This window comes from Corylus avellana, chromosome ca11 (genome assembly GCF_901000735.1).
Source record: "Corylus avellana chromosome ca11, CavTom2PMs-1.0".
Taxonomy (NCBI): Eukaryota; Viridiplantae; Streptophyta; class Magnoliopsida; order Fagales; family Betulaceae; genus Corylus; species Corylus avellana.
In genome coordinates, this window is record NC_081551.1 from 3,601,530 (window position 1) to 3,619,393 (window position 17,864).

Consider the following 17,864-nt stretch of genomic DNA (forward strand, 5'->3'; position numbering starts at 1 on the left):
TTATATTTCTTTCAAGTACTTATTCGATTGTTTTCAGTAATATTAGTATCCTGACGGATCATATTGGAAAATATGCCCAATATCAGTACAATATTGCATGAATTTTTCTAGCAATGATCCTATATTTCAATTTTTTTTCCCTATACAAGCTGGAAAATCATTCATACTTTTGTTTCTTTTTCCTTCTAATCTTTGGCATTTTCTTTTCCCCCGAGGCTAACTTTTTGTTTTTTTTTTTTGGCACCTTAGTCGACTTACTCTTATGCCTATAAAAGGCACGTATAAATTGACACTTGATAAATTAAGCATTTACCTTAGCCTCGCATCTTTATACCACAACAATACCCATTTTTCTAATCACACTATGAGTTTCAAGAAATCGCTAAAATTCAGTGAATATATGGATAGTATAAAAAGCTTAGACCCAGTTGAAGTTTTTATGGGTAAAGGAGGTGGGTGTTTGCCAAGCAAGCAAAGGGCATCTATGGGTGTTTCTGATCAAGATCCTCCAAACCCATAAAAAGGGCAGTTCCATCTCTGTCAAACCAAAGTTCAGGTACTAATGCAACCACCCCAGTTCAAGATGGGGTTGTACAACCGCCCAAGAAGCTCCATATTTTCATGGAACCCAAATTGGTACAACCACCTATTTAGTCATATGATGGGTAGGAAGAAAAACATACCGACAAGGTGAGGGTGCAAATTAAAGATGCATGATTGTGTAACTGAAAAGGGTCTCACCCTCCTTATATAGGTTGGTCGTTCCCACCTTCCCTTGTTATGGTTTGAGGGCCTCCCGTTCGAATTCAATAAAGGAATCAAAGGCTGTTAAGGTCATGTAGTTAAAGGTGTGAACTTCCATGAATATCAAGAGAAGTTTCTGGTATGAGAAGGCCGTTATCTAACATAGCGAGAGATCAAGAGAGATCGGCACATGTCGCGCGTTCAAAATATAGGTTCATCATAATCTTTAGACTATGATTGACCTTGGGCTTGATCAGTGGGTCACTTCTTGGCCTATTGATCTTGGTTCCTTCTAACAAGTCATCGAGCTCTCTAGTAGACAGGCCATTCTGCACGCAAGCCTCTTGTGCTCTTTAGTCATCGAAAGACTTTAATTGTATGTTAGACCTATCGGTCACTCGAACTTAGATATGACACATCATTGTTGGGTACACCATCATGAATGTTTTTAATATTCAAAATCAAATGTACAATATTGATACATCCCCAAGGAAAAAAAAAAAATGTACCTATCATCAAGCATCACCTGTCAATTGTACACGCTGTGTGTTATTTTATTTTATTCTTTTTCACATTTTCTCTTCTTTTTTTTTTTCTTCGGAAAATAATTCAAAAATTGTAAAATTATTATTATTATGGAAATATGCCAAAATAGGTAGACCCTATTAGAGATCTCTCTCGTTAATTGTCTGAATTGACTACAATTCAATCAGCAAATTATAGGCAATCTCAATTCCCACCGAATGAAAGTAATTTCTGCATCCAAGTATCATTCCAAAATATCCTTTCTACATTTTTCTTATTCTGAAAAAAAAAGAAAAGAAAACCCAACAAATAAAAAGAAAAAAGAGACAATGGAGCTGAGGAAACGACACCTGGTGTGACTAGCTAGAAAGTTAACGTGGCCTAAATATGAGAGGGACACATGATTGACTGTACGTCTTGCCAAATGCCAACTCAGATATTCCTATCTACAAACGATTTAACAAAATAATATATAATTATATGATGGATATCATTTTCTGCTCACTCTATATAGAAAGTGGTGGCGAAAGATAATATGGAAGCTCAAAGTTATGTGACCTTGTTCCCAAACACACAGGAGAGCATCTTTGGTGGGGGTTGCACAAAAGGGGATTTTTGTGCATCAATCAGAAGCTTACACATCAGCTAATTAGCCTAATTTCACAAGACTTATATTTAAAACAAAGACACAACTATATTAGATTATACTCTCTCTCTCTATATATATATTCTTAAAAAAAAAAAAAAAAAAACTAAACTAAAATTGAAGCCACCCCTCCCCCACTTGGGGTGGCTGGCAGCCACCCCAAAGGGAGATGGGGGCCGCATAAAGCGAGCCCTAGGCCATGGGGTGGCTCGCCTGCCACCCCATGGCCTGGATGGGGGTGGCCGCGCGCCACCCCAATCTGGCTGTGGCCACCCAACCAGATTTGGGGGTGGTTCTTGCGGGCCACCCAGCCAGATTTGGGGGCTGGTGGCTCTCATTATTTTACACCTTTTTAGGGAGATCTCAGCAAACATGAGTAACCACCAATCGAGAATAAACCCAATCGGCCACCAATCGAGAAAAAACCCAAGACAAAAGAGCTATAATAACATATAACTTTATGGTCAATCGGCAGAAAAAAGAGAGAGAGAGAGACCTTAGAGAGATGGAGTCTTCAATGTGGAACCTTGGAGAGATGGAATCTTTAATGTGGAAAGCTGGAGAATTGATTGTCTCAAAATCATTTTTTTTCTGCAGAAGCCAACACACAGATTTAGAAGATGGATTCTTATTTTTTTCTAAGAATATGGGGTCTTGTTTTTTCTCAGAAGATGGAGAGAAAGGCCATGGGGTGGGCCACCCCATGGCCTGCCGCAGCCCCCACCTCCCTTTGGGGTGGCTGCCGGCCACCCCAAGTGGGGAAGGGGTCACCAGCTGGCCATTGGTTTTTTTTTTTGTTAAATAATTTTTTATTTCATATAATATATGATCCGGTGTGGATGCATTTTTTCTTTATTGTGAAATTGGCAGATGTGTCAGCCTATGAATGGTGGGCACAAAAATCCCTTTTTGTGCAACCTTTCTATATAAGTTATTCTCCTTTGTAATACTAGTCAACACACTACTCAATACAATGTAGTCCATTCTTCCGCTCTCTTTCTCTCTCTCTCATTCTTTTGCTCTACAATATATTAAACAATATATTTAACAACCTCCATGGCTTGATTAATTGCCGGTCCAAGTTTTAGGTAATGACACTAAATTGACATCCAACAACCAATTAATTTCCAATGTAGTTGGATGTCATCTCCCAAGAAAATCTATGATTCTAATTAACCAAGAAAATTAGTTTTGGACGCGTTCAAAAATCACCCTCCAAAATATAAAAGCTCTTTTATTGCAACGTATGAGGACGTAGAAGAAGTTATTTTGGGTGCGAAAATAGCACCAATCAAAATAAGAAGGAAACACACGTATCATACTCTACATTTGATGATATTTATCAAAAATTAAATGCAATTTCCCCATTATTTGGCAATGACACTTTCAATATCACTTTCTGAATGGCATCCACCTCGATGGCTCGATTAATTGCATGAGCTGATCCAAGTTTTAGGTAATGACACTAAATTGACATCCAACATATCCAATTTTCCAATGTAGTTGCATGTCATCTCCCAGTCCACAATTAATTGTCACTTAAGAAGAACAAACTCTATGATTCTAATTAACCAAGAAAATTAGGTTTCGACACGTTCAAAAATCACCCTCCAAAATATAAAAGCTCTTTTATTGCATGCCAATGAACTAGTTAATACCACAAGGGTGGTGGTTGAGTTGGTAGAAGAATTCATTTCATCCTAGTGGTCGCGTGTTCGAATCCGCTTGCGGTAGTAGATGCGTGAACCAGATGCTACTTTGAAGGGGTTCTACTGGTTCACACATTTGTGGGGTTGTGGTGACGGGCTCGCCTTCCCAGGCAGTAGCTATGGCTCAAACCGGACATTCCACAGCGGGTGGGAACCCCGATGGTAACGCCCAAAGGGAAAAACTACACTGGTCGCCTCTTCTCACCTTTTTAATTAGAAAAAAAAATGAACTAGTTATTTAATTAGTTCGCTTAAGAAGCAGAGGCTTTTAATATCATTTTTTGAATTATGTGTCAAAATTAACGAACACCTCGTACGTACATGTTGCTCTTTGGTCAAGGTAAAGATAATTATAAGGGAAAACTTCAGAAAGCCCCCCTGAACTTCCAGTGATTTTGACAAACCCCCCCTGAATTTTCAAAACTCTCACTTAGGCCCCCTGAACTTTGATTTTCTCTCACTTTGGACCCTTTTAACTTTTTATACCCATTTTACCCTCGACTAAAACTACGCCGTTTTGGACTTAAACAAAACTACGTCGTTTTTACTCCAAAACTACACCGTTTTGAGCTTCAGAACTACATCACCACCCAACCCAAAACGACGTCGTTTTGGTCATTAATATTAAAAAATAAAAATTAAATTAATTTTTTTTTTTTTTTCTAAATCAGGGGTGGCTCCTTTGGCCAAAATGGGGTGGCCAGACCACCCCATTTTTGGCCATAGTCGCCACCACCCCGGTCACCGAAATTGAGTGGCTCTGGACCACCCTCTTGGCTCAATGTGGGGTGGCCCTGAAAAGGCCTAAAAAAAACGCTGGGACTGTGGGTGGTCGGGATTGCTAGGTGGCTTGGGGTGGTTCGGCCACCCCCCAGCCCCTTGGGGTGGTCCGGCCACCCCAGCAACTCAATCCCCTTGGGCCACCTGGTTGGCCAAACCACCCTCGGGCCGGGGTGGTCTGAACCCCCAGATACCCGCCGGGTGGCTCAGCCACTGCCAAAATGGCGGAGTTCAAAGCAATCTCCATTTTGCCAAGGAAGCCACCCCCGATTTTTTTTTTTTTTAATTTATTTATTTTGCTTTTCTTTTTTAAAAAATAAAAAAAATTAATGCCTAAAACGACGTCGTTTTGGGCTGGGTAGGTGTTGTAATTTTAGGACACAAAACGACGTAGTTTTGGGGAAGGGTAAAATGGGTATAAAACATCCAAAACAACGCAGTTTAATGTTAAAAGGGTCCAAAGTGAGAGAAAACCAAAGTTCAGGGGGCCTAAATGAGAGTTTTGAAAATTCAAGGAGAGTTTTTCAAATTGGCTGAAAGTTCAGGGGGGGTTTTCTGAAGTTTCCCCTAATTATAATTTCTTATAATTATGAGAAGTGCCACATACGTACTGAAAGTACATTAAATGTGATCACATATATATGGCAATTAAGGACACCATTTATTGTCCCATTTCCCCTTTGCCCTTGTTAAATGAAAAAGAAAAAAGATAAAAGGACACCATTTATCGTCTTGCCAAATTATATATATAATTTGGCAAGACGATAAATGGTGTCCCTTATTATTATTTTTTTTTCTTCATTTAACAAGGGCGAAGGGGAAAATGGTCAATAAATGGTGTATGGAACCTGATTAATTAGTGCCCATTTAACGGCTACTATATTTTGGAGCACCTTTTCTATAAAATAGTACAAAGCTAAAGGAAGCTATCACAACTCACAAGGCCCCGAAATCTGATCATTCCATCGTTGTAGAGCTTTAATTTGCTAAAGATGAGCTCACTTGAAGCCAGAAAACCCCATGCAGTATGTGTCCCATACCCATCCCAAGGGCATATCACCCCCATGATGGGATTAGCAAAGCTCCTACACTCAAGGGGCTTCTACATTACCTTTGTCAACACCGAGTTCAACCACATGCGACTAATCCTCTCCAGAGGACCCGACTACATAAAGGGCCTGCCGGATTTCCGGTTTGAAACTATACCTGACGGGTTGCCGCCGTCCGACCGTGATGCAACCCAGGATATTCCAGCCCTATGTGAGACCACAAGAAAGAATTGTTTGGCCCCGTTTAAAGAGCTTGTGCTTAAGCTTAACTCATTGTCTGAAGTGCCTCCAGTTAGTTGGATAATATCGGATGGGATTATGGGTTTTGGAAGAAAAGTTGGAAAAGAATTAGGCATCCCGGATGCTCAATTTTGGACTGCCTCAGCTTGTGGCTTCATGGGATATCTAAGCTTCAGTGAACTCATTCAAAGAGGCATTATTCCCTTCAAAGGTATAATTTACTTGCGCCATTTTTGTTCACTAATGCTTGCACAGTACTTAATTTGTTGCAGTTTGGGTGCAGTGGGTCGCAAAATTAACCACCTTAAGAATTACAATTCTTCTACAAATCAAGAAAACTCAATTATTTGTAGGGAAAATAGAAGAAAAAGTTAGAGAGTTTCTTAAGAATCACAATGCTTTTACTAAAGAGAAATGTTCCATGTACACATTCACTTATGTACTCCCAAGTGCACCCATTGATGCGGCAATAAAATCACCTTTGAATTTTGGAAGAACTACTATTGGATTTGGGATTAAATGGTTATTTTTACTGTTAGAAAGTGTGAAGTTGGAAGTGTGGAAATGAGAGTGTGTAACATTTCTTTTTACTAGGACTCCATTTGTTTCGGCGTAAAATGTGTTTTGAAAATATTTTTCCTATTTTTTGGTGTTTCGCACAACCCAAAATCATGTTAAAATCGAAAATATTTTCAGTTGATCATTTTTTTTTTGTTAATTTCAGAAAATTAATGGTTTCCCTTTTTAAAACCATAAACTATTTTTCGAATTTAAGCTTCTTGCACATACTTCTCCTACGACCATCGGCAGCCAGATTTTGCCAAAATTCTTTGCTGGCCACATGCCATCGGCGAATCACAACCGGAGTTTGTTGAAATCCACCACTGATGTTTGCTGGAAGTTGTCGGCTGTTTTTGGTTGTTAGTGGAGTTCATTGGTCATTGTTCGTCGTTGTTGATTTTATGTACAAGCCAAACGGCAAACTCAATGAAATACATTTTACATCAAAACAAACAAAACTTAAAGCATAACTAAAAGTCTAAAAGCATGTTATGATGACTAAACGATAGTAGTTCTTGTAGCCCCACAACTAGTTATATTAACTTCTATTCTCTGTTGCTGATGAATGTGACAGATATAACCCTGTTCTGAAAATCATCGTCTTACCGAATTATCGTGGATTACAAAACTTAGAAATTATGAGAATGTCCAATGTTATTTATGTTGTTATCATGAGTGGACATGCATGCAATTTTGTCATATATCAACATGATGATTTCAATTTCTAAAAAATTATAATATTCCCTAAATGCAATCTTATCTACCACGTGTCACAAACGAAAGCTTCAAAGATGACGGCACACTTGACACACCAATCAATTGGATCCCGGGCATGGAAAACATCCGGCTTAAAGACCTCCCTAGCTTCATTAGAACCATTGATACTAATGAAACCTTGTTTGATTTTCTGGGATCAGAAGCACAGAATTGCTTGAATTCTTCTGCAATCATCTTCCACACATTTGATGAGCTTGAATTTGAAGTACTAGAAGCCATTTCAGCCATGTTCCCTTGCATTTACAATATAGGTCCGCTTCCCTTACTAAGTCGGCATGTGCCTGAGAGCCAATTCAAGTCCTTAAGTTCAAGCTTGTGGAAAGAAGACTCAAAATGTCTCCAATGGCTTGATAGATGGGAACCCAAATATATTGTTTACGTAAACTATGGAAGCATTACTGTGATGACTGAACAACATTTGAAAGAGTTTGCGTGGGGGCTTGTAAATAGCAAGCACCCATTTTTGTGGATAGTTAGGCCAGACATGGTAATAGGTGATTCGGCAATTTTGTCTCAAGATTTTTTTGAGGAGACTAAGGATAGGGGATTGCTAGTAAGTTGGAGCCCCCAAGAGCAAGTGCTAGCACACCCATCCATAGGGGTTTTCTTAACACATTGTGGATGAAACTCTATATTGGAAAGCATATGTGGTGGTGTACCTATTATTTGCTGGCCATTTTTCGCTGAGCAACAAACGAATTGTCGATATGCTTGTACCACCTGAGGGATTGGCATGGAGGTCAACCATGATGTAAAACGTGATGAGATTGAAGCACTTGTTAAAGAAGTTATAGAAGGGGATAAGGGGAAGGCGATGAGGCAAAATGTACTAGAATGACAAAATAAAGCAATGGAAGCTACTGATATTGGAGGTTCGTCGTACAAGGGTTTTGAAAGGTTAATTAAAAATGCTCTTCATGGTCCATATATATATATATATATATATATATATATATATATATATAGCAACTAAGTAGTATAACTAGTTTAAGTGCATGTAGCTACCTTGGTCACAACAATATCTATGACGATGTTCTATCTTTCATTTATGCATAATTAGTAGTTATTACTCCTGAGATTTAATTCTGTTGTGTAATTCTTAGATGATGATCAAATTATATTTCTTTCATCTTCAATTCATTGCAAGAATAATTCATGGTTTATACTTTGGTGGTGAGGTTGTTGAATGAGTGAAACCATTTAAATTAAAGGGTAAATATATAATAAGTCACTGAGTCAATTCGCCAAAACTAAAAAATCCTAAGGTTTTTTTTTTTTTTTTTTGGGTTGATTGAAATGCCAATAAAATTCTTACTGTTAGATTTTTTTCAAAATAGTTAACAGCAGTTAGTTTCATTGAAACGGTGCGTTTCACCTCACTTTAAAATATTAATTTTTTATTAATTTTATTTTAAAATTTAAATCTCAAAATTAAAATTGAAAAAAAAAAGAGCCTGTTTTGCAGATCTGTAGATTTTGAAGGTATGGAAAAAAGCATCTTTTTCTTCTGCAAGCAGGTTGAAGAATTCGACTTTCAAGGACCAAAGACAAGTATGGGATCAAACATAAAAGACTAGCAAATTCCTGAAAGTGTTGGATCAGATATGGATCTAATTGAAAATTGGAAAATATTAGCAAAACTCATGTCTATGGCTCAAACACAATATACGCAAATTTGTGTACATTTAGTACAGATCTGTCGTGATCTATCTAATCAGATTGGGATAAAAGGAAAAAACGTAACAAATTTCTAAAATTTGCAGCACAAATCTGTCGTGATCCATCTGATCAGACATGGCTCAGACGCAATATTAACAACTTTCTGTTATTTTATTGACAACAGTACCCCCATTGAGGAAGAAGATTGAATAGTAAAAGCAAAAGGGAAAGAGAAAACGAAACGAGCTAATGTTGACCAAATACGCTCAGTTATTGAATATTCGTTATATTCAAAGGAGCAGCCATTTTACAGAGTATATTTGAAGGAGTGGGAGGGTTGGTAGCTCTTATTTGGATTTGAAGAAAAAAAGAAGCTGAAAACCTAACAACAACTCTGAAGTATAAATCAAAAGAGATTGAGCATCAGCGTTTATATAGCATCTGATTCTAGGTTGGTAGCTACTGTAGTGGTTGAAGATAAAAGTTTTATCATTTCCAAATTTTCAGTAAGAAAATCCGAAGAAATCAAATAGGAATTTAACAAACTTCCGAAAATTGCAGAACAGATCTCTTGTGATGTGTCGGTTCAGATATGACTCAAACGCAAAATCGGTAAATTCGTAGAAACTTCCATACTCTTTCTTGGACGACAAACCAGTGTCGACAAACCATCTTCAATTCTTCAACCTGCTTGCAGTAGAAAAAGGTGCTTCTTCCCATACCTCTAAAATCTACGATGAGAAGCAACTCCGCAGAACATGTTTTTTTTTTTTTTTTTTAAATTTTTTTTAATTTTCATTTTTAGATTTAAATTTTAAAATTAAATTAATAAAAAAATTAATATTTTAAAATGAGGTGAAACACACCGTTTCAATGAGACTAACGATTGTTAACCATTTTTTTTTAAAAAATCTAATGGTAGGAATTTTATTGGCATTTCGATTGAATCAGGGAGTAAAAATTTGAGAAAAAAAAAAAAAACACTTAGGAACTTTTAGTTTTGGTAGGTTGACTTAGGGACTTATAATATATTTACCATAAATTAAATATTACTCTATCTTGCTATCAAGTCTTTAATCCTCAATTTTATTATATTAATTCAAGAGAGAAAATGTGAAGTAGGGCTCATTAATAATAAAAAGATATCATCATAAATTGATTTTTCTTAACTTTGTTACTAACCAAGGCAACAACCTTATTCATGATAAATTTCAGAAAACAAAGACGGTGGTAAGCATTTATTTTCCCTCGGTACCTACCATGTGAGACATGAAAATATTTCTTTGTTTTTTTCTCTTCTTATGCAAGAAATGAATGATTCACATGTACTACTGGGTTCTATCATATCTCTTATGATGATATGCCAAAAAAAAAAAAAAAAAAAAAATGAAAAAGAAAAAACTAATGTATATCATTTCCTTCAAACTAATGGTGATAAATGGGAAAGCAATTTTACCTTACCATTATACAACTTATGAGGACGTGGAAGAAGTTATTTTGGGTGCGAAAATAGCACCAATCAAAATATAAGATGGAGACACACGTAAGAAGAGGAGAAAATATGGGGGGAAACAAAAGAGAGAAGACATGGGTGCATATCATACTCTACTTGAATCCAAAGGCTTGGCTCAAGTAAATTTGAAACGCAACTAGGAACAGTTTTCTAGAATTGTTCAAAGTATACTTTCAACTGTCCCGTTCGAATGGCTAAAAGCTTAGTTTGAACAAAGAGAACAGAATATATTCTTTTTTTTTCACAACAAAACATAAAAACATTTAGTCTAAAGAATTTTGAATTACATTGAAGCGTTTTGAACATCGAATTAACCAACCTAAGAAATAACATATCCTTTATGTGTTTTTCCCATTCTACATAGCAGAGAAGAGAAAAAACAAACCCGATAATGGAATTGAGGAAATGATCGTTAACTTTGGTATGTAGGAATATACCTGGGAATGGATTAGCTATTCCGTTATTTGGTTGCTCACTCTTCATAATGTCCATCTAATGGCTAATATTGAAGGTTTTTTACTTTTTTATTATTTTTTTTAAAATTACAAGGCTGGGTATGCCCCATTCAAAAATTGACTATATATATATATAGTCAGAACCATCGAGTAACATTTATGCTAGTACCTATTCACGAGAATTGTCACTACACAATTGAAATAGATATATATGACCTTATAAACTATAAAGGGGTTGAATTTGCTTCTAATACTAAACAAGTAACAAAGGAAATGCCAAGTTTTTATGTGGAATAAAAACAAAAGCCTGCCATGATATCTTTCCATATTTTATAATAACAAATTATATATATCGGAAACACGATCTTTTCTAGTTTAAATAAATAGGAGACATGAGGAGTCAATTCTTTAGATTTAAGAGTATTATTGTCATTATATATATATTTGAAAAAAAATACTAATTTACAGTATAGGACCCACTCCTGTCATGTTCAAATTAATTGAAAAGAATCTAAAGTCATATCGAGCGAGGAGCCTCTTGCAAAACGACGGATGATTCTCCAGCTTTATGGAAGCTTTGAAGCACTATTTCCACAAAATAATACAAAGCTAAAGGATAAAAGGAAGCTATCATAAATATGAGAGGTAATCATGTATTGTCTTGTCAAATAATTACAAAACGACGGATGATTCTGCAGCTTTATGGAGGCTTTGAAGCACTATTTCCACAAAATAAAACAAAGCTAAAGGATAAAAGGAAGTTATCATATGGCCTTGAAATTCGGCTTTTGCAACTTTCTTTTGTTTTTCTAGGTAAGCTTTGATCAGAAGCCTTTGAAATTTGATTCCATCGTTGTATGGAGGTTTAATTTGGTAAAGATGGATTCAGAAGTTGAGGCCAAAAAACCCCATGCAGTATGTGTCCCATACCCATCCCAAGGGCATGTCACCCCCATGATGGGATTAGCAAAGCTCCTACACTCAAGGGGCTTTTCATATTACCTTTGTCAACACCGAGTTCAACCACATGCGGCTAATTCGCTCCAGAGGAGCCGACTACATAAAGGGGTTGCCCAATTTCTGGTTTGAAACTATACCTGACGGGTTGCCGCCGTCCGACTGTGATGCAACCCAGGATGTTGTAGCCCTATGTGAGGCCACACGAAAGAATTGTTTGGCTCCGTTTAAAGAGCTTGTGCTTAAGCTTAACTCATTGTCTGAAGTGCCTCCGGTTAGTTGGATAATATCGGATGGGATTATGGGTTTTGGAAGAAAAGCTGGAAAAGAATTAGGCATCCCGGAGGCTCAATTTTGGACTGCTTCAGCTTGTGGCTTGATGGGATATCTAAGCTTCAGTGAACTCATTCAAAGAGGCATTATTCCCTTCAAAGGTATAATCTACTTGGGCTATTTTTGTTCACTAAATTTTGCTTAGTACCTTGATGTAGTTTGGGTGCAGTGGGTCGCAAAATTTACCACCTTAAGAATAACAATTCTTCGACAAATCAAGAAAACTCAATGATTTGTAAGGAAAATAGAAGGAAACAACGCAATCTTAGAGGGTTTCTTAAGAATCACATTGCTTTTACTAAAGAGAAATGTTATACACATTCTCACTTATGTACTCCTAAGTGCACTCACTGATGTGGCAGTAAAATCACCATTAAATTTTAGATGAACCATTTTTAGCTTTTGGATTCGATAGTGATTTTAATTGTTAGCAGAGTTCGTTGGTCATTGTTCATTATCATTGATTTTCTGTACGAGCCAAACTGTAAACTCAATAAAAAATATTTTACATTGAAACAAAGAGAGCTTAAAGCATAACTAAAAGCATGTTATGATGACTATACGATAGCAGTTCTTGTAGCCCCACAACTAGTTATGTTACTGCTAATTATTATCTTCCATTCTCTGTTGCTGATGAAGGTGAGAGATATAACCCTATTCTGAAAATTATCGTCCTGGATTACAAAAATTAGAAATATGAGAATGTGCAATGTTATTTATGTTGTTATCATGAGTAGCCATGCATGCAATTTTGTCATATATCAACATGATGATTTCAGTTTGCAAAAATTGACAATATTCCCTAAAGGTAATCTTATCTACCACGTGTCACAGACGAAAGCTTCAAAGATGACGGCACACTTGACACACCAATCAATTGGATCCCGGGCATGAAAAACATCCGGCTTAAAGACCTCCCTAGCTTCATTAGAACCACTGATACTAATGAAACCTTGTTCGATTTTCTGGGATCAGAAGCACGAAATTGCTTGAATTCTTATGCGATCGTCTTCCACACATTTGATGAGCTTGAATATGAAGTACTAGAAGTGATTTCAGCCATGTTCCCTCGCATTTACAATATAGGTCCGCTTCCCTTATTAAGTCAGCATGTGCCTGATAGCCAATTCAAGTCCTTAAGTTCAAGCTTGTGGAAAGAAGACTCGAAATGTCTCCAATGGCTTGATAAATGGGAACCCAAATCTGTTGTTTACGTAAACTATGGAAGCATTACTGTGATGACCGAACAACATTTGAAAGAGTTTGCGTGGGGGCTTGCAAATAGCAAGCACCCATTTTTGTGGATAGTTAGGCCAGACGTGGTATTGGGTGATTCGGCAATTTTGTCTCAAGATTTTTTTGAGGAGACTAAGGATAGGGGATTGCTAGTAAGTTGGTGCCCCCAAGTGCAAGTGCTAGCACACCCATCAATAGGGGTTTTCCTAACACATTGTGGATGGAACTCTATATTGGAAAGCATATGTGGTGGTGTGCCGGTTATTTGCTGGCCATTTTTCGCTGAGCAACAAACGAATTGTCGGTATGCTTGTACCACCTGGGGAATCGGCATAGAGGTCAACCATGATGTAAAACGTGATGAGATTGAAGCACTTGTTAAAGAAGTTATAGAAGGGGACAAAGGGAAGGCGATGAGGCAGAAGACACTAGAATGGAAAAAGAAAGCAGTAGAAGCTACTGATATTGGAGGTTCATCTTACCAGAGTTTTGAAAGGTTAATTAAGGATGCTCTCCATAGTCCATATATGGTATAACTAGTTTAAGTGCATGTAGCTATCTTGGTCACAGCAATTAATATCTATGACCATGTTCTATCTTCCATTTATGCATAATTAGTAGTTATTATTTTTGAGATTTAATTCTGTTGTGTAATTCTTAGATGATGATCAAATTATATTTCTTTCCAGTGTTTTCAAGTAGTTATCTACTTACCGATCTTTCGAATTCATTGCAAGAATAATTCATGGTCTATACTTTGGTGGTGAGGTCGTCGAATATGTGAAACCATTTAAATTAAATAATACTACTCTATGAGAACTCACGCATATGTCAAGGCGGAGCTAAGGAGGGTCGAGAGGGGATTTTTTTTTACCCACCCTCGCTGTCGACATTACCACCAGGGCTGGCCGCCGTCTATATTTCTCATTGAGCTGCAGGTTTTCTAAGAGAAGCACCATCGATCCATGTTGCCGAGTTACAGTGTTTTTTTCTTGTTTTTTTTTCCCTCTGTGAACTAATGTACTTCCTGATCATGTTCATGAATTTCTCATTTTCTCTCTTTGTGGAGCCTAAAAGGGGTTATGACCGTCTGGAAACGTTTTAACCTTACCAAAATCTTCAAAGCAGGGAACACAGACAGAGGTATGATCCTCAAAATACTCTTCAACTCCGCCCGATTCCGGATTCCTTGTGTTGTTCCTCAAAATATTCTTCAACTCCACCCGATTTCCTGCAGGGTTAAACAACAGGACAAAAAGTAGTCAGTTGAGTATAACACGACCATCAATAATGGGGAGGAATAGGTCCGTCAATAAAAAAAGAGAAAAGGAAAGCACAAAACAGTATCCAGCTAGCAAAGGAAAGAAGCAAACACAATCTCGTCCTTATTACATCAAAGTTATGTGACCTTGTCCCCAAAAAAACAGACAATAATGGTCGTTCTTTCTTTACCTGCCAGAAGAGAGCAAAGCCATGTGAAAATCTGTTGTTTGTAAATGATTCTCTGATGACTAAACGATAGCAGTTGTCCTTCAAACATTTCCACCACAGAAGTCTGATGGATGGAGCAGTGGAAAGGACAGAATCTCTGCTGGATCACCGACTCACCCATAAATTGGGACATGCAATTTTGTCAAATATCAAGAGTCTAAAATGCAATTTGAGAAGAAATGATGGATAGATCCAGCAATAGCGGGAGAATTGTTGAAGGATTTTTTTGTTAATCGGTCTAAATTTTGCCATATGTTCCATTCAAAAAATATAATAAAATATTATATATATATATTTCAAAAAATAAATATAAAATTAATTTAATAAGTCACCAGCATTTTCTCTCAAAGGGGATGGTCGGCCACCCCAGCCCAGCCATGGGGGTGGCTTTTGGCCACATCCTAGGGCCAAACCCAAAAACAAATTTTTTTGGGTTTTGCCCTAAGGGTGGCCGAACCATCCCTTGGGGCCTTAGGAGTGGCTTCGGCTACACCCTAAGGGCTGGTTGGGGGTGGCCAGCGCCATCCCCATGGCCCTAGGGGGTGGTTCAGCTAACCCCTAGGGCCAAATCTAAAATCAAATTTTTTTGGGTTTGGCACTAGAGGGTGGCTGAACTACCCCCTGGAACTCTAAGAGTGGCTTCAACCACCCCCAAGGGCAGGTTGAGGATGGCCGGCGCCACCCCCTAGGGCCAAACCCAAAAACAATTTTTTTGGGGTTTGGCCCTAGGGGTGGCCGAACCACCTCCTGGGCCCTAGGGGTGGTTTCGGCAACCCCCTAGGGTCATGGGATGGCGCCGGCCACCCCCAACCGACCCTTGGGGGTGGCTTCAGCCACCCCCTGAAGTCTCCCCCATGGCTGGACTGAGGTGGCCGACCACCCCTTATGGGAGAAAATAGAGTTGCCAGCCACTCTATATTATTAAATTAATTTTTTAATTTTTAATTATTTAATTTTATATTTATTTTTTAAAATGTATATAATATTTTATTATATTTTTTTAATAGAATACATGGCGAGATTTAGACCGTTGAATGAAATCCAACTGTTCATAATAACAAAAAAAAAAAAAATCCTTCAGCAATTTCCGAATAGCTGGGATCCTGATCCAGAAATGATAGGAGAGAATTGAGAGAGAGAGAGAGATATTCAATAGTAATTATATGAGAGGGACATTTCATTGTCTTGCCAAATGCCAACTCAGTAACAGTTCACTTTTTTATAGAAAGATATTTACACAACCTCATTAATTACAGTGCCCATCGAACATACGGCTAATATTGAAGCAATTTTTTTTCTATAAAATAGTACAAAGCTAAAGGAACGAAGCTATCACAAGCCCTTGAGATTTGGTTCCATTGTAGAGATCATGGGTTCAGTTGAAGCCAAAAAACCCCATGCAGTGTCTTCCATTCCCAGCACAAGGGCATGTCACCCCCATGATGAGATTAGCAAAGCTCCTACACTCAAGGGGTTTCCACATAACCTTTGTCAATACCGAGTTCAACCACATGCGACTAATCCGGTCCAAAGGACCCGACTACATAAAGGGGCTACCGGATTTCCGGTTTGAAACTATACCGGATGGGTTGCCGCCGTCCGACCGTGATGCAACACAAGATGTCCCTGCCCTATGTGATTCCACAAGAAAGAATTGTTTGGCCCCGTTTAAAGAGCTTGTGATTAAGCTTAACTCATTGTCTAATCAAGTGCCTCGAGTCACTTGTATTGTTTCGGATGTGCTTATGGGTTTTGGTCGTGAAGCTGGAAAACAGCTAGGCATCCCGGAGGTTCAATTTTGGCCTGCTTCAGCTTGTGGTTTCATGGCATGCTTGAATTTCGAAGAACTCATCAAAAGAGGCATTATTCCATTCAAAGGTACGTACGTGATTGGGCTATTTTTGTTTGCTAAAGCTTGTGTGCTACTTAATTTGATGCAATGTGGGTGTAATGGATCTCAGAATTAACAATAACGAGAATCATAATTCCTTACAAATTGAGAAAACTCAATTATTTGTAGGAAAAGTAGAGAAAAAACCAAATTTTGGGGAGTTATTTTTATTTATTTATTAAAAACAGATGGAAACACGTCATAACCTGAAAGTTAAGCCATCCTTATTTAGTTTGTAAAGAGAAAATAGTAGTAAACCCTACTAAAAAGAAGAAATAAAAATGATCAGCCGCGATCTCGTTCGGAAGGATTAATTCTTGATCGAATGAGAATGTGATGAAACACTATAGATACTGTATAGTGTCCAAACATAAAATTACCATTAATTCTTGTTCAAACATAAAATTTTGTTTATTTAAATGTAAGTCAAGCCCAAATTCTGCACTTTTACTGTAATGTAATATTATTTTTTAAAAAATTTAAGCTAGTGAAAAAATAGTAAATTTAATTATTTATAGGGTTAAATACTTAAAAACCCAATAGGATTAAGATTCTTTATTTTTTGCTCTCTAGGGTTTGATTTGTATCATATGATGTACCTATGATTTTCATAAAGATGAAAATGGTACCTCCGTTAAAATTTCATCTAAAACTTAACGGAACGCCACGTCAGAACCAATCAAACGTCGACACATGTCATGCAATTAATTTTTTATTTTAAATAAATAAATAAATATATATATATATATATATATATATATATTTTCTAAAAAAAAAAAAAAATTGTGGGTGGCCGTTGGCACCTTGATAACTAAACAATAATTACATCAACATGAACATTTGATTGGAAATGTTCAAATACCATAAGTATAAGTATATGAACATTTCTCATACTTAATTATTACATCAAAATTATGTCCCCCTAAAATAGACAATACTAGTCGTTGTTCTTCCCCTGTCAGAAGAGAGGAAAGTCCTGTCAAAAATATGATAATTTGATAAGTACTAAACAATAACAGTGCCATGTGTCTTGTAACGATTCGTATAATTGTTGATTTTATCATATCCGGTTCCATTCTCTGTTAATTGCTTATGATATGTTATGGTACCGAGACTGAAAGAGAAACCAAATAATAGTGGACACGTTAAGGTTTTTTCAAATTAGACGAAACTTTTAAAATTATTAATATATGAAAATTTAATACTGATTATTTTAAATTCAGTAAAAATTTTAAAATTTATATCACATTCACTACAAAAATTTTATTTTATTATAACAGACTGTTAGTGACTTGTCA

At 37.1% G+C, this 17,864-nt stretch overlaps 1 protein-coding gene and 2 pseudogenes across 1 annotated transcript in view; all 3 read left to right on the forward strand.

The window, feature by feature from the left end:
* The first annotated feature begins 5,396 nt into the window (after positions 1-5,396).
* On the forward strand, positions 5,397-7,953 carry LOC132166722 (linamarin synthase 2-like; annotated as a pseudogene).
* Positions 7,954-11,370: 3,417 nt separating this feature from the next.
* Positions 11,371-13,893, forward strand: LOC132165753 (linamarin synthase 2-like; annotated as a pseudogene).
* A 2,117-nt stretch (positions 13,894-16,010) lies between these two features.
* Positions 16,011-17,864, forward strand: part of LOC132165876 (7-deoxyloganetin glucosyltransferase-like) — an 82,850-nt gene continuing 80,996 nt past the window's right edge. Inside the window, exon 1 of the mRNA XM_059576567.1 lies at positions 16,011-16,553. Coding sequence (XP_059432550.1) covers positions 16,073-16,553 — 481 coding nt within the window. The 5' untranslated portion in view covers positions 16,011-16,072. The remainder of the gene's footprint in view (positions 16,554-17,864) is intronic.